This window comes from Podarcis pityusensis, assembly GCF_964106645.2.
Source record: "Podarcis pityusensis genome assembly, chromosome: Z".
NCBI classification, from domain to species: domain Eukaryota; kingdom Metazoa; phylum Chordata; class Lepidosauria; order Squamata; family Lacertidae; genus Podarcis; species Podarcis pityusensis.
The window spans coordinates 10,124,719-10,147,035 of NC_138044.1; the positions used below are offsets into that span (position 1 = coordinate 10,124,719).

Sequence of the window (22,317 nt, forward strand, 5' to 3'; positions counted from 1 at the left end):
GAGCTAATGCAAGTCAGTGTAGTCAATACTGAAGCATGTCATCTGACTCGCTGTAAGACACCTTCCCATGTTCCTACTTAATTCAACCCTTTGTTCAGAACCATGAGGGCTGGAATCTTACATTAGGTGTTAGAGAAGGACAAGAGCTCAGTGACACTGCAGAAAAGATGCCAGGTTCAGTTCTCAGCATATCTAGGTACACTCTTGCCTGAAATGCTGGAGAGCTGCTGACAGTCAGTGTAGACAGTACTGGGATAGCTGGACCAATCCTCTTACTCAATGTAAGGTAGCTTCCTATATCCCTGGTAAGGAACTAATTGCATCTGGAAGATGGGTGGGAGAGGGGACCCTGTGGGCACCATGGAAGACTTCTGTGCATGCCCATGAGACCATGTTAGTGACCAGTGCCTTATATTAAGTCTGTCTCCCATGCCTTTCTGAAGATAAACTCAGGAGGCGTATTCAGTGGGCCTGGAAGTGAACGTGTTTGTTCATTTTGTGGTTTAGGGCAGAGGAGAGGCATTCAATAAAGAATTGTCGGACGGAAAAAGATGAGTCTTCCTCCTCCAGTAAACTGTTAGAATTCCTGCTCCATGGTTGCAGTCATGGGGTTTTTGTCCATCACATGACAGTATATGTTTTGACTCCACAAAGTGGGAAGTGACGGAGACAGGATGTTTGTGTTTCTGTGTTCCATGAAGTGGGACTATTGTCCTTTGTTCATTCTGTTTGCTGCCTGATGCTAGAGAGAGAGGGAGCCACGTTGCAGTGCTCCGTGTGTGTTTATATGTAAATAAAGCAGATTAGCCAAAATGCTGAGTTGCTGAGGTCTGTTACGCAAGCTGCAAAGACTCTGTGGATCCCTAAGTGTGCCGGTGTCTGTTGGCATTGGTCGCTGTGATGTTTGGGCAGAAGAAGCTCCCAAATGATCGACCAGGAGGGAGAGAACATGCCAGTCAGGCATGTGTCTCTGCCAGGGTCCTACTCGAGTGTAGGACAAGCTCCTAACAACTATGTAGCACCTCTACAAATTAAGCAATTGAAGCATAGGATTGTAGAGTTTGAAGGTACTTCCAAGGCATCTAGTCCACTTCCTGCAAAGCTTCAGTTACTTTCAGGAAAAGAACAAACTAAATATATTCTGGGATACACAGAACTAACGCTTAAAACATCAGCACCGTGTCATTGTCTCCTGCTTATTATTGATATATGGGTCACCAATGGGCATGGGCATTTTGCAGCCTAGCAAGGGGTCCCTGCCCCAAGAAGCTTACAATCTAAAATTTGACACAGGTGACACAATCAAAAGAGGGGGAAGAGCAGGAAGAAGTCAAGCATGTAGTTTAGTAATGCATCGTGTGTCATTTGTATACTAAACACCAAACAAGGAAGTCCAGAATTTGCTGCTGCTGTGTGTGTTGTTTTTTTATCTGCTCCAAGGCGACTCAGAAAGTTCCAGATAATCAGGAGCCGTTTTGATCACAGTGACACCTCCACCTGGATGGCAGGTTTGCGTGTTTCCAAAACGTCTGCAAGAGAAGAGAGAGGCTGTTAATGGAGCGTATACTGTTGATGCAAAGGCAAAGGGTGGGGAACATTTTTCTACCTGAGGGCCATATTCCAGTCTTCGTGACATGCCAGGGGCCACATAGGTGAGGCCTCAGGCAAAAGTGGTGGAGCAACTAATGTAAATGCCACCTTTGTGTAGCAGGCCAGTTTCCACACTTCCTCACAGATCCCTTGCTATCCTCATTCCAGGTGAGCAAGAGTTCAAGAATACGTTTCGGCCCAGCAAAAACACTTGAGGTGAGCCAGGCCCTCCAAGGTCATGTGCCATGGGGGGTGGGGGGATATACCCCCCCTCAGCCATCACCACACCAGGTGGCTCCCACCTCCTACCTCCCAAGGCCAGGCTTGGGCTCTGGGGGCCTTCCTGATGCAAGGTGGGCTCTGCAAGTTTCTCCACTCCTGCTTCTGAAGGCACAGCATTGATCGAGGAAGCCATTGAGGGGGGAGGCGGCTTCCTTTTTTCCAAAAACTTGTTCCTCCCTCCCCATGCAAGCAGACAGTTAGCGACGCAAGTTACTGTATTAATAATAATAATACTGAGGAGTTGGTGGAAGCGTCTGCCTTAATACGTGTGTCATAAGAAGACCCCGTTTCGTTACTCGTTCTGCTTGTATTGCACGTTCCTGGCCTTTGGGAAATCAGAGGCTGCCTCACAAGATTGAGAGAAATTACAGCTTAAGCCTAGTAATAAACTAGCAGCAACTAAAGGAAATTGTGCATAAAAGTCAAAATAACAGGCCCCAGCAGCAGCCAAAGCTAGCCCTCCCTCCAGACTCTGGAATCTGGAACAGATTCAGTCTTCCACTCTGAGGTGAGGAGGATGACCCCCACCCACCCTGCACGCCTCCGCCTCCGCCGCCTCCTTTTTCATGGGCTGTATTTATTTACAGGCTCCACAAGAGGCTCAAATCCTTTTGACTACAAGCCTTATGAAATAAATTACTGCTGTGGGACCTGACATCTTTTGCAGGGCCTGCAAGACAGAGCTGTTCCGCCTGGCCTTCAGTTCGGACTCAGTCTGACCCTTATGTTGCCTTCCCCTTATGGTCTTGATGAGGCTGCATTTTAAATTGCATTTTAACCTGTATTTTAAATTGGTTTTTTTCCCTTTCCCTCCTGTTACGTTTTTACTGTAATTTTACTGTTGTTAGCCACCCTGAGCCTGGCTCTGGCCGGGGAGGGTAGGCTATAAAAAAAATTTGTTATTAAAATTTATTATTATTATTACTACTAATACTATACCGTGCCTTTTTATCCTGACAGGGACTTGATGTCTGTGTTGTTAACGAATGTGCATATGTCTGTTCGTGCATAAATAAATATATTAAATCTATTAAGTGTGTACATGTGTGTGTGTTCAGTTGAATATATTGTGCATATTAAATATTATTTAATAATAAATAATATCATTTACTTGCGTATATTAAATAATATTAACTACACTGCATATTTATAATATGGGAAATGTAATTCTGTGTGTGGCCCCCGGGCTCTGTGTCGAAGTACTCTTGCAGCCCACTTGGACTGAGAGGTTGGGCCGCCCTGGCTAAGAACTTGGGGGGCTCCTCTCCCCACCCCCCACCCTCAAGTTGGCGCCATGCAAGGTCTCAAGAGTTGTGTTGCTGGGCCAGGAAACTCCCAGAAGAGCAGTCTCACTGAAAGGGGATGGTAGCTTACCTCCATCCATTTAGCTCCACGTCAAACGCTTCCACAGTGGTTACGTGGACAGTGCCGTCATAACCCCCGATGGCTAAGAGGTAACCATTGGCAGGAACCAGGCTCACCTTCATTGTTAAAAGTAAATAGAGAATTCTCAGTTTTGCCACCACACACATAAATTTTCTTGCAATGACTGTGGAAGGCCTGCAGCTGAGTGGTGGAACAACTGCTTTGTGTGCAGAACGTTCCAGGTTCAACATGTGGCATCTCCAGATAGGGTTGAAGAAAGACTCCTGTGTAGAACTCTAGTAAGCCGTTGTTTACATAGTCAGGGTATTATTACTATTACTATTACTATTACTATTACTATTACTATTACTATTACTATTAAAGGTAAAGGGACCCCTGACCATTAGGTCCATTCGTGGGGTTGCGGCGCTCATCTCGCTTTATTGGCTGAGGAAGCCGGCGTACAGCTTCCGGGTCATGTGACCAGCATGACTAAGCTGCTTCTGGCAAACCAGAGCAGCGCACGGAAACGCCGTTTACCTTCCCACCAGAGCGGTACCTATTTATCTACTTGCACTTTGACGTGCTTTTGAACTGCTAGGTTGGCAGGAGCAGGGACCAAGCAACAGGAGCTCACCCCGTCGCGGGGATTCGAACTGCCAACCTTCTGATTGGCAAGCCCTAGGCTCGGTGGTCTGACCCACAGCACCACCTGTGTCCCACTATTACTATTACTATTTATTTGAATACCACCCTATACCCACAGGTGGTTCACAAGATAAAATCACAATATAAAAACACAAAACACGTAATCAAAATAAAAACAGCTCAATAACCCCCTCTCAACGCATTTTAAAAGGGTGTCAATCAGCCAAAGGCCTGGTTAAAAAAGGAACGTTTTTGCCTGGTGCCTAAAGGTGCATAACAAAGGCGCCAGATGAAACCTATGGGGTAGACAATGCCTACACTGGGCAACAATTTTTTTACTTTTTGAATGTTGTCTAGATTTCTACAATTGATTTAGGGTATTTTTGCACTGCTGAATCAGGAAATGGCATCCGTTTCTCTCCATCAGGTCAGGTTTTTGTACTATGTTGATTTGAAAAAAATCAGATCTTGTGACAAAATCGATTACATTTTTGTGGCATTATCAGCTGAAATAAGTTTAGACGTTGCTGTGATGAGTTCCCACAGCACTGATACCTTGCTCCTTCTTGACTTCATGGGCGTGACAGCAGACCATTCATTGGCAAGAGGATCAAACCGCTCAACACTGCACAGCTCAGTTAGGTCATCTCTCCCGCCAACCACATAGATCTTGCCTTGAAAGGTAACGCAACCCAGGTTCTCTCGACAGGTCTTCAGGGGAGGGCAGGGAGTCCATCTGTCTTCCAGGGGATTGTAGCGCTCCACTGGAGGAGGCAATAAAATTGAGACACAGGGTGCATTCAGGAATGGGAACTATTGCATTAGTTTCCCTGTTTTCTCATGCTTCTTTGGCAGCCCAGTACCTGTGGTGTAATGGAAGTGTGGCTTTTTGACTGGTGTGCCGGCATGCCATACTAAATATCATTCACACTTGTGGGCATGGTCACTGGCATAGGAAGAGGAGTGAGGGGGCAGGATACCACCCCTGGCAGTGCAATCCCAGTGGGATGCTGTTGCGGCTGCCCCCCTGCCTCTGCTGGGTGCCACGCCCCCGCAGGTGGCACACCACGCCCCCAAGACGCATGTCATATCCCTGCAGGTGGCGTGCCATGCCCCCAGGACGTGCGCCCCCGCCTGCTGTCCGCCACCTCCCCCAGTGCCAGAGTATGAAGTTCTGCCACTGGGCATGGTGTGACACAACAACAAACATCACTAAACAGCAATGCTAAACAGCATTCCCTGTCCACATGTGTGCTTCTGTTCTCCCATAAAAACAACAGGAAATAACTGTTGTCACTTCACTCCCAAAAATTTTCCAGGTTAAGGAAGATGCAAGGGGGGGGGTGCTTCCACTAAGTTCCGCTAGATTTCTGGAAGTGGCTTTTATACCCCCCAAAATAATGTGAAAATTAATAGCTAGGGAAACGTCAGGGAAACAGAAAAAAACTACCATGTGAATGCAGCCACAGTCTAGATCAGAGCTTTCCAAACCTTTTCATGTTGGTGGCACACTGTTTAGACATGCATCATTTTGCAATACAGTAATTCACTATTACTAGCAAACCGGAGGTTAAACTAACCCCTTTCCGGGAGGAGAGCAGGGAGCGTTTGCACGGCACACCTACACACTACAGCTGACACACTAACGTGTCATGACACCCAGTTTGGAAAGCTCTGGTGTAAATATTCAAAGCTTCACATTTGCTCCAGTGTGCATGTGGTGCTCTCTCAGGACTGGATATCACCACTGACTTCAGCACTGGGGGCCAGTTAGGGATGAGAGAGAAATTAGACTCAGCTTACATTTGAAGGCAAACCTATCTAATCCACACTTTCTGAAACAATAGGCAAACACAGCTCTCCTTTGAAATTTGCACTTCTTTGGATTTTGCAATGCCATTCTCCAGCCAAGCAGTGGTGTACAAAAATGCTTATGGCGGTACAAAGTGTGCTTTAAAAGGATGCATATTTTTATGACAATAACATACAAAAAGTGTGTTTGGAGAAACCACTTTGCAAGAATGTGTATATTAGGCAAAATCACACACACAAAAAATGTGTACATGCGGAGAAACTCAAACTTAAAATGCTGATGAATTTTCATCTTTAAAAATAAAAATCACACGCTCACATGGAAATGCAGAGAACTGAATTAAGATTGGAGAAATGAGAACCTGAGAGAAACCAAAGTTGGCATATTTGCCAATTTGTATGCAACCAGTAGCAACAGCCACAGAGATCTAGTTTACACTTGCTGATTCATGCTGGAGAAAAACCAAATACAATTCCTTCTCACTGAGCTTTATGTTAATGTATGTGTTACTTTAAACCACATGAGGGCACTGTTTGTCTATCAATCTATCCAGCACTTGGTTGCATTGTCTCTGTCTAAGTGAATTCTGCCCCTAAAAGCTGAGCCAGTTGGTTTTTTCTCTCTCCCAACATGTTGAGACAAGATGTCTATTTCTCTCTTTCACCTCTACTCATCCTGTAAATAGTTCTTGCCCAGATGAACCTGTTTCTGCATGAATAAAGCCTTTGAACTCCAGAAACTGTAAGTGATCATTCCAATCTAATGCATCCAAGCTGCAATCTTTCCTAACAGTTGGAGGGTGGGTTTTTTTGGGGGGTGCATCTCCTCTTTAGACTCCTGTCTACAACCAGAGCTTCTTGTTACCTGAATGTAATGTAGTGTAGCCATCAGATCCTCCAACAGCATACAAGTAGCCATCCAGTACTGCCAAGCCTAGGCCCCTCCGGCAACGATTCATAGGTGCCATCTTGCACCACCTGTTGAGTAGTGGATCATATCTAGAGACAAATATACAATTGTGAAAATGCTTAGAGACAATTGAACCAGTGTTTAATTCACTGGACGGAGGGTGTCAAAGGGCACAAAGGATGCAACAGAAAGAATAAGATGGATGCAAACAGAATATAATTTATTGGTATTGACTTATGCAAAGAAAGTACCTGCATATTTAAGAGAGTTAATATTATAGATGACTGTTGCCACTAGACTTGGTTATGCCAAATACTGGAGATGGTCCAACATTCATGTTGTTAATTGGGAAGCACAGTTATATGAGTTGCATATAATATGTCAAAGGTTACTGAGTATTAACAAAGGTCCACAGAAGTAAAATTTGAGAGTTTGGAAACTTCCTGTAGCAGCCCCAAATCTGTGGGATTCCTTACACACAGTGGTGCATCTGGCATCTTTGTTCTATAGCTTTTGTCATATGCTGAAGATGACAAAGGCTTCTTTGATATTGTGTGTGTGTGTGTGAGTGTGTGTGTGTGTGTGTGTGTGTGTGTGTACCCACCCTATTCTTCTGATTACACACCTGAACTAATTTTAATATTGTATTTTTACACTGTTGTAACCTTATCTGGAGCTCTATGGTGAATTAAGAAATAATTAACAACCACCACATCATAACAAAATAACAGTAATGGCGCATTTCTAAACAACAGAGGAGCGTTTAAAAGTTTCTAGTGCACTAAAGCTCCTTTATAATATGAAGATTGTGGGGTTTTTTAATGGTGTTAAATACATACCGGTACTTACTAAACGTACATGCAGCTATATAGATCACCAAACTGATTATATGAAATTACCGTATTTTTTGCTCTATAAGACTCACTTTTCCCCTCCTAAAAAGTAAGGGGAAATGTGTGTGCGTCTTATGGAGTGAATGCAGGCTGCGCAGCTATCCCAGAAGCCAGAACAGCAAGAGGGATTGCTGCTTTCACTACGCAGTGATCCCTCTTGCTGTTCTGGCTTCTGAGATTTAGAATATTTTTTTTCTTGTTTTCCTTCTCCAAAAACTAGATGCGTCGTGTGGTCTGGTGCGTCTTATAGAGCGAAAAATACGGTAATCAATAAAGAAAAGGGACCATTAAATAATTATTTGTATCAAAAGTTCATAGTGTTCCATTTAATTAATCGTTTCTTTTTAGGACTGATTCAGTATAAGTCCCACTGGAAAATCTCTATTCGAAAGGCAGGGTGGACACTGGTTTATCTTTTTAACGAAAACCAAATAAATGAACAAATGTACAAGAACAATCACCATCTTGCCATCATCACACCCAAAGGGCATCCATTGGATGCAGCTTACTTCTCAGTGGTGTTGACACATAGGAGCCCATCGTAGCCACCGACACAGTACAAGTAGCCTCCTAGCTCAGCCACGGCCGCATCCTGCTTGGGTTCACGAAGCGGCGCCACATCCCTCCTCCACTCGTTGACTTCAGGATCGTACCTTCAGCAGCACAAGAAGGAAGATGAAACAGAGTTGCAGTGTTGTTGTTCTTTAGTTTACATTCTTTATTGAAAAATAAAAAGTACAAAATTACAAGTGCACAGAGATAAGATAAGACACAAAAAAAGAAGAAACAAGAAACTGTACTCGTGAAGACATACGTGGTGCTGTATCGTTCAAACTGATCAAATTCTTTCAATGGCATCTCAAGTATTGATGTATTTAGAACCAAGTGCTACACATCTTTGCAGAGGTGCTACGTAAGAGTATTACAAGGATGCCTAATTTGGACAGTTATTATCGGTTGCAGATCTCCAGAACTGTGTACTTGACAGTAAATAGGCATGATGATATAGTTCTAAATCTGGGATCCCAAATCCTCCTTCCTTTATTTTCTGCATGGATATTCTAGGGGTTTAAGACCCTCAAAGGCATTTTCTAAACAAAGATTTGAGTCTTTGAAAGTATTTGCTAGGAATATATGGTTTGGAACAGAGTTAGAAGCTGCTAAGGCAGACCATGAAGGCCCACTGGGAGCAGGAGGGCAGAAGGCAGGGATGCCCACAGAAGGTGGAGCTAATGACAACCACAGCCAATGAGAGACAGAACCAGCCAACTCTGGTTTTGTTTCTAAAATATACTCAGAGTTGAGTGTTGATTTCATGCTCTTTATTTTGGCTCATGGTAAACAGTGAGTGCTTTTCCCTAAAACCTCTGGCTATATATACATTATGTACACAATGGGTCCCGTGTGATTGGCTGATTCAACTTCCGTCCTGGAGCCTGATTGGACTGTTCCTGCAGGCCAATCCAGTTGCTGATTCACTTCCTCTTGGAGCTTGATTGGGCTGCTCCTGCAGACCAGTCAGGTTGCTGCCTTCCAGAATCCTACCTGCCTATTGTTCTAGGATCCAAGCTTAGTACAGTAGAACCTCGACTTACCATCGCCCCTACTCGTGAACAATTCGACTCGCGACCGTGACAAACCTGGAAGTAAATACTAGGTTTGCCGCGATTCACGCATGTGCAGAAGCAGCTTCTGCCGTCTGCACATGAGCAGAATAGCGCTGCCGCCAAATGCACACGCGCAGAATAGTGCTTCTACCAGCGACCCAGATCGACTCACAAACAGACCTTTGGAACGGATTTCATATGTGAGTGGAGGTTCCACCATACATAACAGTTTCCATAGGAGTTCTACAAAAGAAACACTGAAGCTAAAAGAGGAAGAAGGGCAATACAGTTGTACCTTGGGTTACATACGCTTCAGGTTACAGACTCCGCTAACCCAGAAATATTACCTCGGGTTAAGAACTTTGCTTCAGGATGAGAACAGAAATCGTGCGGTGGCGGTGGCAGCGGGAGGCCCCATTAGCTAGAGTGGTGCTTCAGGTTATGAATGGACCTCCGGAACGAATTAAGTACTTAACCCAAGGTACCACTGTAGCCCACTGGACTGGCTATAAGTAAGGAGGTGGGCTGGCTATGGGCAAAGTGTGCTTGGTGGGGCTGAGTCTCACTCATCCAGATGAAGACCACTCACCCATGCCATGTAAGGACGTTCCAATGCAATGCTAAGGCTAAGCAAGGCTAATGCCTCCATATAGCCAAGAACCTGACTTAGCAACCAGAGATAGCAACAATTTTTTTTAACCCAGCTATCCTTCTGTCTTACATCATTGGACCCTGAGCTAGCCTTGCAGTAAAGCAATCTCTTTTGGGAGACAGGCAGCCTGCTGAAGCCAACCGCAGGCTGCAAATACGGCATGACGCATTACTGGCACCCCCCTGCCCACTCAATTAAGCATATATTTAGCTGTGGGATTCCAGCCCTCCCTTCCTGGCAACACTTGCAAAATGAGCCAGAGGCACTGAGTTTGCCTTTAGCGAGAAATATCACATAGTAAATAGGTTGTCAAAGCTATCAATCAGAGGAAGCAGTAATCACGTGGGTGGCTAAAGAGGCGCAGGGGAGGCCAAGGACGGCCTGTTTTGAAAAAAAATTGATTCCGCTGATGAGATGGATGCTGCTGGCAAAACTCTGTTGCAACGAAGGAAAGGGAAAGGGTCCATATATTATTTCTCACCTGTTGCCTTGACATCTCTATGCATATGTTTGCATGCATGTGTGCTGGACAGAAAAAAACATCTGCTCCCTTCTCTTGAGATTTTCCATTTTAAAGCCACTTGAGAAGATCTGGCACCATTGGGGCAGGATTTGGGGGCAGAAATCTAGGACCCAGCTCAGGAGGAGGAGGGCCTCCAAAAGCAGCAGGACTGATTTGCCATGTTTCTAAGGAAGTGAAGTGACGCAGGTGACACTGTGGGTCAGTGGCGTAGCGTGGGTTGTCAGCACCCGGGGCAAGGCAAGTAATTTGCGCCCCCTAACCCGTGGATTTGCGCCCCCTAACCCTAACCCCCAGATGTTGCGCCTGGTGCGACCGGCCCCCCCTGCACCCCCCACGCTACGCCACTGCTGTGGGTTAAACCACAGAGCCTAGGGCTTGCCAATCAGAAGGTTGGCGGTTCGAATCCCTGTGACGGGGTGAGCTCCCGTTGCTCGGTCCCTGCTCCTGCCAACCTAGCAGTTCGAAAGCATGTCATAGTGCAAGTAGATAAATAGGTACTGCTCTGGCGGGAAGGTAAACGGGGTTTCCGTGTGCTGCTCTGGTTCGCCAGAAGTGGCTTAGTCATGCTGGCCACATGACCAGGAAGCTGTATGCCGGCTCCCTCGGCCAATAAAGCAAGATGAGCGCTGCTACCCCAGAGTCGTCCGCGACTGGACCTAATGGTCAGGGGTCCCTTTACCTTTAAGGAACTGAAGTAGTTTGAGGGGGGAGCAGCAGTGGAGGCTTGGGCCATTAGGCCCAGATGAGGAACAAATGGGGAACTGCTCCACCAGCCTGAGTCTGTCCTCAGCTCCCTGCCTGCCTGCCTCCTTCCTTACAACTGGTCCAAGAGGTGGCAACTTGCTGTCAGCTCCTTTGTCTTAGTGTTGCCCCTTGCAGAGCTCAGCAGGAAAGAGGACAAAATTAGATGGAGTTGGCTTCACCTCTCATTGGCTCTAGCACCACCTGCAGTTGGGCTCTCTGCCTTCAGCCCTGCTAGTCCCAAGGGGAGCCAGCCACCACTCTCCAAAATAGGGCTATGAGGTTGTTTGCTAGGACTGTGGGTGCTTTCATCATATTTATGCCATCAGATTTGTGTCATCATCTGCAGTTCCTTCCAGTCCATCTTTGAGGCTGACTGGCTTTGCCTTTTTAAAGGCCCTTTGGGCCTTCCAAACACTTAAAAGATCCCCTCTTCCCACATGTCCCTACCCAGACCTTGCAATCCTCTTTGGCAACCCTTTTCCAGGTGCCCCCAGCCAAGGGAGGTATGGCTGGTGGTTTCCAGAGGGGGGTTCTTTTTGGTGTTGGCATTTCAGTTATGGAATGCTCTCCCTACAGAGACTCCCTTTCACAACCCTGTAGTCCAGCCTTTCTCAACCTGTGGGTCCCCAGATGTTGCTGAACTACAACTCCCATCACCCCTAGCCGGCAAGGCCAGAGCTCAGGTATGATGGGAGTTGTGGTCCAACAACATCTGGGGACCCACAGGTTGATAACTGCTGCTAGTCCTTTTGGATCCAGGTAAAGATGTTTTCATTTTCTTGCACAACATTTTCATCATCACCACCACAATCAATTTATTACCGTAATTTCCGTTACGCAATCATCTCAAGCTGATTGAAAATAAGAACAGCAAAAGCAATTTAAAACATGCAACAACAACAAAAGGTGCACACGTTTAGGACCGTTTAAAGTTAAAGGTAAAGGGACCCCTGACAATTAGGTCCAGTCACGGATGACTCTAGGGTTGCGGCGCTCATCTCGCTTTATTGGCCGAGGGAGCCGGCATGCAGCTTCCAGGCCATGTGGCCAGCATGACTAAGCCGCTTCTGGCAAAACCAGAGCAGCGCACGGAAATGCCATTTACCTTCCTGCCAGAGCGGTACCTATTTATCTACTTGCACTTTGACGTGCTTTCGAACTGCTAGGCTGGCAGGAGTGGGGACCGAGAAATGGGAGATCACCCCGTCACGGGGATTCGAACTGCAGACCTTCTGATTGGCAAGCCCTAAACTCTGTGGTTTAGACCACAGCGCCAGTCCCTTTAGGACTGTTTAGTCTGGATTAAATAATGAAAGACATCACTAGAAGAGCCTGCTGGATCAGGCCACTCGCCCATCTAGTCCAGAATCCTTTTCTCACACTGGCCAACAAGGTGCTTGTGGGAAACCTGCAGACAGAACCTAAGCACAACACACTTTCTGCTTCTGTGTTTTCCAGCAACTGGTATTCAGAAGCACTCCTGCCTCTGACTGTGAAGGCAGAGCAGAGCCATCATGGCTAGCAGCCACCATCAGCTTTCTCCTCCAGGACAGGAAGGTGTACCCTGTGGTATGATGGAAACTAACAATTCATACTAATTAAAAAAAAAAAAAAAAATATTTGTTAAACAGGCCTCTCCAAAGACAGAAAATATAATGGCAGTGGTTTATGAAGGGCAGGTCCTAGGAAATAAGGTCGGTGCATGAAATCAGGTGAGAAATAGCTCAGGAGCAAGAGGGAAGTGATGGGCTCATTCTGAATCAGCTGGAGAGGGGAGAAAGATGTCAGCAGAGAAGGATTCTCAGCTTGGCCTCATTTCTATAAATGAGAGGTTGGAGTCTAACAGGGTTCATTAAACAGATATTTTTGTTCTTAAGCACCCAGCCACAGAAGCTCAGCTTTTCCACCCTGGAGGGGGCACAATCCAGTTACCCACTCAATGTTCCAAGCAAGCAAGAAACTGGTTTTTGATGTTGTCACAAGGGACCAGTCACATTCCTTGGGAGTTTTCCTGTGGCAAACGAGCACCCTTCGGAATCAGTCATCTTTAAAAAGAAAGGCAGGTGAAGAAGTTCTCACTTGGCCCCTCCTTTTGGCATGGTCGCGGGGGGGGGGGGCGGGGGAGGCATTCCAGTGAGGCTGAAAGTGAGCGAGTCCCCAGGGTTAGCCAAAAGGAACAGAAAACAGAAGTGACTAAGGAGGAAATTGGAGAGATGGGGAGAAAAGGGCTGAACTCATGAGATGCAGCAGTGAAAATCTTACCAAAACAAATACCGCTTTTATGGAGGGAGCACCAAAATACTCATTTGCCCCTGGAGACACCTGTGACACTTGTCACTAGAACCATGGCAGGTCACTTTACCCTCCCCCAGAGTATTTCCAGCTATGCTGTGGGGATTTAAAGACATGATTTGGGATGCGGGATGAATTAAATTCAGTTTGCATTTAAAGGCTGTATCCCATTCAGTCCTACTCGGGAGTTGAACCACTGAAATTAAAGGATCTAAGTTTATTGTTTCCATCATTTTCAGAGGGTGCACTCTGAGTAGGACTAGTATTGACCAATCCCTAATTTGCAAAACAATATGCGAATGTCATAAAATCTTTCAGCATTGGTATCTCAGTGCTTCCTCCAAGTCAGCATAGTGTAGATGCAATCTGGTGTAGTGGTTACAGTGTTGGACTAGGACCTAGGAGGCTAGGCTTCAAATCTCCACTCAGTGACCTTGGGGCAGTTGAACTCTCTCCATCTAACCTACCTCACAGGATTGTTGTGAGGACAAAATGGAGAGGAAAGTGGACCATGCATGCCTTCTTGAGTTCCTTGGGGGGTGGGGTGGGAGGTGGAATACAAATGTAAGACATAATTAAATAAAAAAATAAATTAAATTACACTTTCCCTAAGGTCTTCAGGTTGGTACAGCAATTTTCCCCATTTCATTTCATCACAATAAGATGAAAATTAAGCTACGTTGGCCTAGGATTACCCAGAAAGTTTCTTTCTCAACAGACAGGGATTATGAACTCTGGTCTAAGTTCAACACTCTGTTCAGTTTTTTGTCTTGTTGTTTTTTAATAAGAAAAAGATTACACCAAAGTTGCTGCATTGCTAATGGTGTAACCATCTGGACCCTTCATGAAGGTAGTTATTTATGGCCAAGCCACCCTCCTTTCTGGAAAGTCAGTCCTATTTGTTCCTCCTGCTTAGGGTCATAGCTATTTTACAGTCCTTCAACGACTACTTTAGTCTCCTCTCATGTTTCTGATTGAGTAGCCCTGGCTGGATGGTTCAGATCTGCCAAATTCTGAGAACTCAGCACTTGCACTAAGGATGTGATTGGCGTATCCATCAACCTCTTTCAGATTATTGTTAAACCATCGTGGACTTGAAGGGGGCCTTAAAGGATGGAGATCCAGAGGCCAGAGGCCCAATTGTGACCCTCCAGGCCTCTCTCTGTCCGGCCCTATGGCTCCTCCCCAGGCTACAGCCATCACCGGTCTTGCCTTGTACCCTCTTAAGTGGTTTTGCCTGGCTGGAATGTGTCCTTGAACTCGAATGATGCTTCTTTCTTGCCTGCATGGAGGGTAGAATTCACTCCAACGAGAGGCTGTGGTGGCCACTTACCTGGTTGGGTTTTAAAACAGGATTAGATAAATTAATGGAGGATAATGAAATCAATAGCCACTAACTAACCCTGAGAGCTATGCTCTTCCTCATCTATTGGAAGCAGCATGTTCCTGAACTCCAGTTGCCAGAAATCACAAGGAAAGAGAGTGCTATTGCCCTCAGATCCTACTTTGCAGACTTCCCATCAGGCAAGGCAAGGCAATCACCTGAGGTGGCAGATCTGGCCTCTGAGAAGCATACCACTTGCCATGACTGCCACCTGTGTGGTCACCCACTTACATTCATCACCTGCTTCTCTCTGGCCCTTTATACCATCATCACCACTTTTGGCATGTGGGGGGCAGGGGAGGGGGGCTGCTGCCGAGGAGGAGGTGAGGGAGTGCTGCGGGAAAGGAGATAGGGGGCTGCAAAAGAGGAGAAGGTGGGAGCATTTTCTGTTTTGCCCCAGGCAGCAAGATGTCCCTGCTCCCCAATTCATGCATCTAGTGGTCAGTCACTATGAGAACAGCATGATGAACTAAGTGGGACTTTGGCCTGATCCAGCAGGGCTCTATGCTGTATAGGACAATATAGTAGTTTGGGGGGAATGGACATAAAAGAAAAATGCCAAGCAGGCCCCAAAGCCATCTTGCCCTCCTTAAAAGGTAAAGGTAAAGGGACCCCTGGCCATTAGGTCCAGTCGTGACCGACTCTGGGGTTGCGGCGCTGATCTCGCTTTATTGGCCGAGGGAGCCGGCGTACAGCTTCCGGGTCACGTGGCCAGCATGACTAAGCCGCTTCTGGCGAACCAGAGCAACGCACGGAAACGCCGTTTACCTTCCCGCTGGAGCGGTACCTATTTATCTACTTGCACTTTGACGTGCTTTCAAACTTCTTACTTCTACACAAATGGAAGGGATAACCACATGCAGAGCCACCACAGAAACTGCAAATCCTAGTCAACGGAAGTTTCCTCTTCAGTTATCTCCTTCCCATCGCATTTCCAGTTTGCCCCACCATCACCAGCCCCATAAACGTCTAAAACAACCCAGTCACACGGCAGAATTACCTCTCAACACTGCTGAGGCACACCATGCCATCATGGCCTCCCACTGCGTAGATGGAGCCATTGAGGGGAGCCACTCCAACTCCAGTCCGATGCCTTGAGACGGAGCCCAGAACCTTCCACTCATGTTCCAGGGGGTTGTAACACTCCACACCACTGACGTTGCCCTTAGGGCTCAACCCCCCAACTATAAGATGAGAGAAGAAGGGTGGAAGGAGATTAGATCAAAGAATTGAAATCTTAAGTGTGGAGTAGTCAAAGGTCAGAAGGAAGGGATGGCATCTGTCTCATCAGTGCCATTTCCATCAGCCTCAAGCAGAGGGGGTGAGGAGCAAAACTGGGTTGTGTCCAGCTGAGTCTTCTGGGGAACCAGCAATCAATAGGCTTACCCTCCGTGAATTTGTCCTTTTAAAGGAGCAATTTAAAGCCATTCTGTAAGGTGTGGTGTCAGGAGGAAAATTTCCTCTGATGGGCATGTTTAGCCTGGAGAAGAGGAGGTTAAGGGGTGATATGATAGCCATGTTCAAATATATAAAAGGATGTCACATAGAGGAGGGAGAAAGGTTGTTTTCTGCTGCTCCAGAGAAGCGGACACGGAGCAATGGATCCAAACTACAAGAAAGAAGATTCCACCTAAACATTAGGAAGAACTTCCTGACAGTAAGAGCTGTTCGACAGTGGAATTTGCTGCCAAGGAGTGTGGTGGAGTCTCCTTCTTTGGAGGTCTTTAAGCAGAGGCTTGACAACCATATGTCAGGAGTGCTCTGATGGTGTTTCCTGCTTGGCAGGGGGTTGGACTCGATGGCCCTTGTGGTCTCCTCCAACTCTATGATTCTATGATTCTATGATTCTATATAAGTGATGTTACAGTTCTGTGTAGGGGGGGTGGTCTTTCAGGTATACTGGAAGCCTGACTCCAGAACTAGATATAAATTTGTGCTTGGTTTATTCCCCCTCCTATTTCTGTCAAGCAATTATTTAAAAACTTTTGCCTTCCCACCACTAAAGAGCTTTTGGAGGAAACAGATGCATGGCTGAAAGCGCTCTGCCAACTGTAAAGCAGCAATAGATTTCCTCATTAAATGACTCTATTTCCAGAGACCGGTGTGAACTTTTCTCCCTCGTTGACTGACAGCCTGTCAGCCTGCAAAGCATAATCTTTCCCCGGTAACCAAGGGGTCTCTGTGCTGAAGTCATTAACAGAGCTGATGTTGGGGGTGGATTTTTAACTGGGTTGGGGAGGGATCCATTAATCAGCTCTTCACAATTTTAATGAGGAGGGTCATGATCCTCTACCACCCTATACACAAAATTGTGGGCCATTCCGGAGCTTTATTGACAGGAAAGGAATCGGCGTTAAAAACAATCCTTTGAGAGCTCCCCTAAATAGACTTTCTGACAAAATGCCCATTATGTGAATCTTATCAGCTACAAAGGGAGTGGTGTTATGTATAACAGGCCCAGAAGACTATAAGTATTGCTCTGTTATAAAATAACAGAGAAGGCTTGACTCATCCATGCCCATCTGCAGATGCCAGTTAAAAGTCAGAGCTTGCAGTTGCGAAATGCCAGGATCTGGTCCTGCCTTAAATCCATATATTGGACTCGAATGTAGGAACCGTCATTATATTTATTTTGTTTCATTTATTTGTTTATTGCATTTATATCCCACCTCTCCCACACAAGGAGCTGAAGGTGGCAAACTTAATAATAATGATAATAAATATAAAAGTTTATTTCCCACCCTTCACCAACAGCTCCCAGAGCAGGGTCCTCACTAGGGGTGGGAGAGAAATCTGTTTCAGTTCACAATTAAAGGTGAATCCACCATGAGGAAGTTGTGGGAATTAAATGAAGAGGGGAAGAACCATGTTTGCCACCTTCAGCTCCTTGTGTGGGAGAGGTGGGATATAAATGCAATAAACAAATAAATGAAACAAAATAAATATAATGAAGGTTCCTACATTCGAGTCCAATACATGGATTTAAGGCAGGACCAGATCCTGGCATTTTGCAACTGCAAGCTCTGACTTTTAACTGGCATCTGCAGATGGGCATGGATGAGTCAAGCCTTCTCTGTTATTTTCCACCCATCGCCACCTGTTTCCAGAGGAACACAACCTCTTCTTCACTTTACAGAGTTAGCAGGCATGGGTCACAAGATCTTAAGAAAACTTCAATGTGATGAAAACATCTCTTCCAGTAAGTACGAGTATAGGCAATTTACAAGTGGGTTTTAAAGCTTGCTGTCTGTCTACTATACTATTTTTATAAAGCTACATATATCTTCTGTAAGACAAGAACTGCTCTCCTTACAAACTACATGCCCCACCCCTGCCTCACAAAAATTTCTTAATAAAATATAAAAAGTAGGAGTGGTCAGCCTCTGGCACCAGATTGGTGAGATTGAGCTTCTTCATTCCAATTTGATGACACTAACGATGAATAAGTAATGGTGGGGAAGAGGGTGGCAGGCAGATAGGGAGGGAGAGGGGGAGGTGGGAAGGGATGTGGCAGAGAGTGAACAGGATTTGCTCCCCAAAATAGACATTCCTTACCTCTACTAAAGAGCATGGAACACAGAAGGGGCGGAGTTCAGCGGCAGAACATTTGTTTGTACACAGAAGGTTCCAGGTTCAATCCTCAGCATCTCCAGGGCTGAGAGAACAATGCTGTCTGAAATCCTGGACAGCTGATACCAGTGTTGGCACATTGACCTAGATGGACCAATGGTCTGGCACTGCATAAGTCAGCTCCTAGCTGCCAGGCTTGGGAATGATACTAGTGTTCTGCCTCAGTTCCTGAAAGGAGCCAGATGACTTACCTGAGTTTCATTTCTACCCCTGCCCCCACTGGATCCAATGCCAGAGAAAAAATGATGGATGTTTCCAATGGGATGCTAGAAAGGACGCCGTGTTATACTTACTAGCATAAACAAGTTCCAAGGGACGTCCTCGGTTGGACACTGCACATTTGGTTCTCCAGCTAAAGGGCTTCCTCTTCGGTTCAACCCGTTCCCTGGAACAAACCAAGACCTCCCTGTTATTATTCTACCCTCAGGAACATCTCAGCTTCCAAAAGCAAACATGCAAGCTGCCATTCTATCCCAGAGAAGTTTTGAGATGTTGACTTTGAGAGCATCAGCCCTCGCAAAGGAAATGCCACGTGATAGCTCGAGTCATTCCGAGAAGGCTTTAAAAAAAGTTAATGGCTTGATCTATCCTGACTCCAAATAGGAAGCAGGGGTATTTTAGAAGCATCTAGCTAGACCATGCGGGTGGCGCTGTGGGTTAAACCACAGAGCCTAGGACTTGCCGACCAGAAGGTCGGTGGTTCGAATCCCCGCGACGGGGTGAGCTCCCATTGCTCGGTCCCTGCTCCTGCCAACCTAGCAATTCCAAAGCACGTCAAAGTGCAAGTAGATAAATAGGTACTGCTCCGGTGGGAAGGTAAACGGCATTTCCATGCGCTGCTCTGGTTCGCCAGAAGCGGCTTAAGTCATGCTGGCCACATGACCCGGAAGCTGTACGCCGGCTCCCTCGGCCAATAAAGCGAGATGAGCGCCGCAACCCCAGAGTTGGCCACGACTGGACCTAATGGTCAGGGGTCCCTTTACCTTTAGCTTGACCATGTCCTTGATTCAGGGCACATCTGGACAATATGCTTATTGAGCCTTATAGGAGCCTAGGGGCCAAGGTCATTTCAGGTGACCATCCCACCACCAAAGATAATGGACATTCAAATGGTGTGTGTGCACCACATCTTGTGATCATTATGCAAGATGGGGCTTACCTGCCTTCCCCCCAATATTTTGTTCAGGTTGGCACTCCTGTGGAGCATCCATCCTGACTGGTTTTGCAGAGGGGGATTAGGTTGCGCTGTCTCCCCCCACTTCCGCATCTGGCCCTGCTCACCACCAGTTTAAGGCTCTAGGAAGGTTGTCCACAAGGAAATTGGGCCCTCAGGCTTGAAAAAGGTGTCCCGCACTCCCCAAGAACTACTGCCAATCAGAGGAGACAATTACTGGGGAGACTGACATATAGCATGACCTGACCTATGTTGCAGAGATGAGAGCATGGGCACACTAATGCACTTCTACCTTTTTTATTCAGCATGCAGAGCGGTGGCCATAAAGTTGAGGGCAAGTGTGGAGAACCTGGGCCTTCCAGATGTTACTGAATGGCAATTCCCACAATCCCTGCCCATTGGCCATGATTGCTAGGGCTAATGGGAGTTGTAGTGTGGCAATATCAAGAGAGCCAAAGATTTGCCACACCTGCCTTAGAGCTTGTGCATTGCTCTCTCAGCTTACCCCTCACAGGTTTAGGGAGGCAGGATACAAATTTAATGAATGAACTATTAAAAGTTAAGGACTCCTCCAGATGGCATATTTATTGAACATTCACTATGATTTGCATGCAAATTTTTTTTTTTAAAAAAGCAAAGGTTAGATCGCATCTGGGCTTTATTGAGCATTTGTTCTGATTTGTTTGTGAGGAGGTCATAGGTTGATGAGCATTCATTCTGATTTGCTTCCATGTTGTTTATGTATCTTCCCATTAGTCACACATTCATTCTGCACTTTTTGATGCACAAAAGGTCCATTGTTGTCTTTTAAGTGGATTTGTTGTGCTATGGTTACAAAGTGCTTTAATGCACTTCAGTTGTGCAAACCTCAATTTCCTGGTATGCACTTGAATCCTCACACAAAATATATTGACATAACTTGAGGTTCCCTTAGGTCCAGATCCAGGCCCAATTTCACTACGTATCCATGTCCAGCTCAGACTCCCACAATGCTGCTTCTCCACTCATCTTTCAGATCCAGCAGCCTACAGTTATTGCACACATCTGTCTCAGCTTCTTCCCTCAGTCCCTATACACTATGATCATCATGCTACTTCCATCTCCACTAGAAGAGCTGGTGCAGTGTAGCAGTTAGAGAGCTGGTCTAAGACCTGGGAGACCAGGGTTCAAATCCCCACCCACCAGGTGACCTTTGGCCAAGTCACCACCTCTCAGTCTAAAGGTCACAGGGTTCCAAGGATAAAATGAGGAGGTGAAGAACTGTGTACACCATCTTGAGCTCCTTGGAAGAAAAGTGGGGTATAAATGGGAATAAAGAATAAAAATGGCCCACAGCTCTGAGGGAATCACATATCCAGTTCTTTGAATTTTTAACACACATTCCATGCTAGTGTCTCCTCTCCTCTCCAACAGGAAGGGAAACACACCCAATTTATAAATAATAATAATAATAATAATAATAATAATAATAGATAAAAGGTAAAGGACCCCTGGACGGTTAAGTCCAGTTGAATTCGACTGTGGGGTATGGCACTCATCTCTCCTTTCAGGCCGAGGGAGCCAGCCTTCTGGCACATGGAGGACTGTGACAAGTGCTAGAGTGAATGGAAACACCATTTACCTTCCCGCCACAGCAGTACCTATTTATCTACTCACGCTGGTATGCTTTTGAACTGCTAGGTTGGCAGAGCTGGGACAGAGCAACGGGAGCTCACCACCGTTGAGCAGATTTGAACTGCTGACCTTACAATCAGCAAGCCCAAGAGGCTAATAATAATAATAATAATAATAGGTAATAACCTACCCTCTTTCTTCATAGATGCCCATCCTCACACTCTGATGATGCTACTTGTCCAACAAAGAGAGGGAGCCGTGTGTCTAATTTAGAGGCAAAGCGGCAGGCTTATATGCAAACTCAGAAGCCAAAAATAGGAATGCCTGGCATAGCTCCAAGCTAGAGGCCAACGATCCATGTGTCTCTGTGAAATTCCACTCAAGCCATTGTTCCCATCCCTAGCCATGAGCCTCGCTCAGCATAACAAGACACCTGATATCCAGCCAGAGCTATCTATTCCAGGTCAGGACTTGGTGGCCAGTCTGGAAGTGACGGCCAAGATCATCTGTTTATTTCCTGATTATGTCCAAATCCCAAATAGAACTCAAGTTGGCAAACACACACATACAGGGTTCCCAAACCAGTTTTCCATCCAGGCACTGACCAGACAGTGGAGGCTGGTCCATTAGGGGATATGGGGCAATGCCCCACCAACCTTAGTCTGCCCTCTGCCAGCCCCCACATACCTGCCGTCTTACTTACAACCAGCCTGGAGTGCAGGTGGCACTACCTGTCAGTTTTCTCCTCCTCCTTAGTTTTATTATTTATTTATTGAATAAGCCATATTTTCTGTGTATAAGACACCCCCATGTATAAGACGCCCCCTATTTTGGGGGACTCAGGTTTAAGAAAATAGGGGAGATGTATCTGTGTATAAGACGCCCCCTAGTTTTTCACATTATTTTTAAGGGAGGGGGGGGGAGACACAGTCTTATACACAGAAAAATATGGTATATATCCTGCCCTTCTTCCCCAAGGAACCCAGAGAGGCAGAGAGAGATATAATATAAAAACAAAGCAAAGGGGAAAAAATATTAAATAATTTAAAAAAACAATTACAGTTAAAATCTTCTAAAAACAGTTACTGTTAAAAACATTTCTAAGAACTATTTCAGTTCAAAGCATACTGGGGCACAGCCTGAGCAAAAGTGAGCCACACCTGCAGTGCTACTTGCCCTATGAATATACCGGTAAGC

At 46.0% G+C, this 22,317-nt stretch overlaps 1 protein-coding gene across 1 annotated transcript; it reads right to left on the reverse strand.

Annotated features, from left to right (window-relative positions):
• Positions 1 to 1,175: 1,175 nt before the first annotated feature.
• Positions 1,176 to 21,416, reverse strand: LOC308468101 (uncharacterized protein). Its single transcript, XM_080990019.1, has 8 exons — positions 21,311 to 21,416; positions 18,626 to 18,717; positions 15,703 to 15,886; positions 8,010 to 8,153; positions 6,563 to 6,696; positions 4,441 to 4,649; positions 3,247 to 3,353; positions 1,176 to 1,529 (listed from the first exon to the last, which is right to left on the reverse strand). The coding sequence occupies exons 1-8, from the start codon at positions 21,331 to 21,333 to the stop codon at positions 1,427 to 1,429; spliced, it is 996 nt and encodes a 331-aa protein (XP_080846145.1). The 5' UTR covers positions 21,334 to 21,416; the 3' UTR covers positions 1,176 to 1,426.
• Between the last annotated feature and the right edge of the window lie 901 nt (positions 21,417 to 22,317).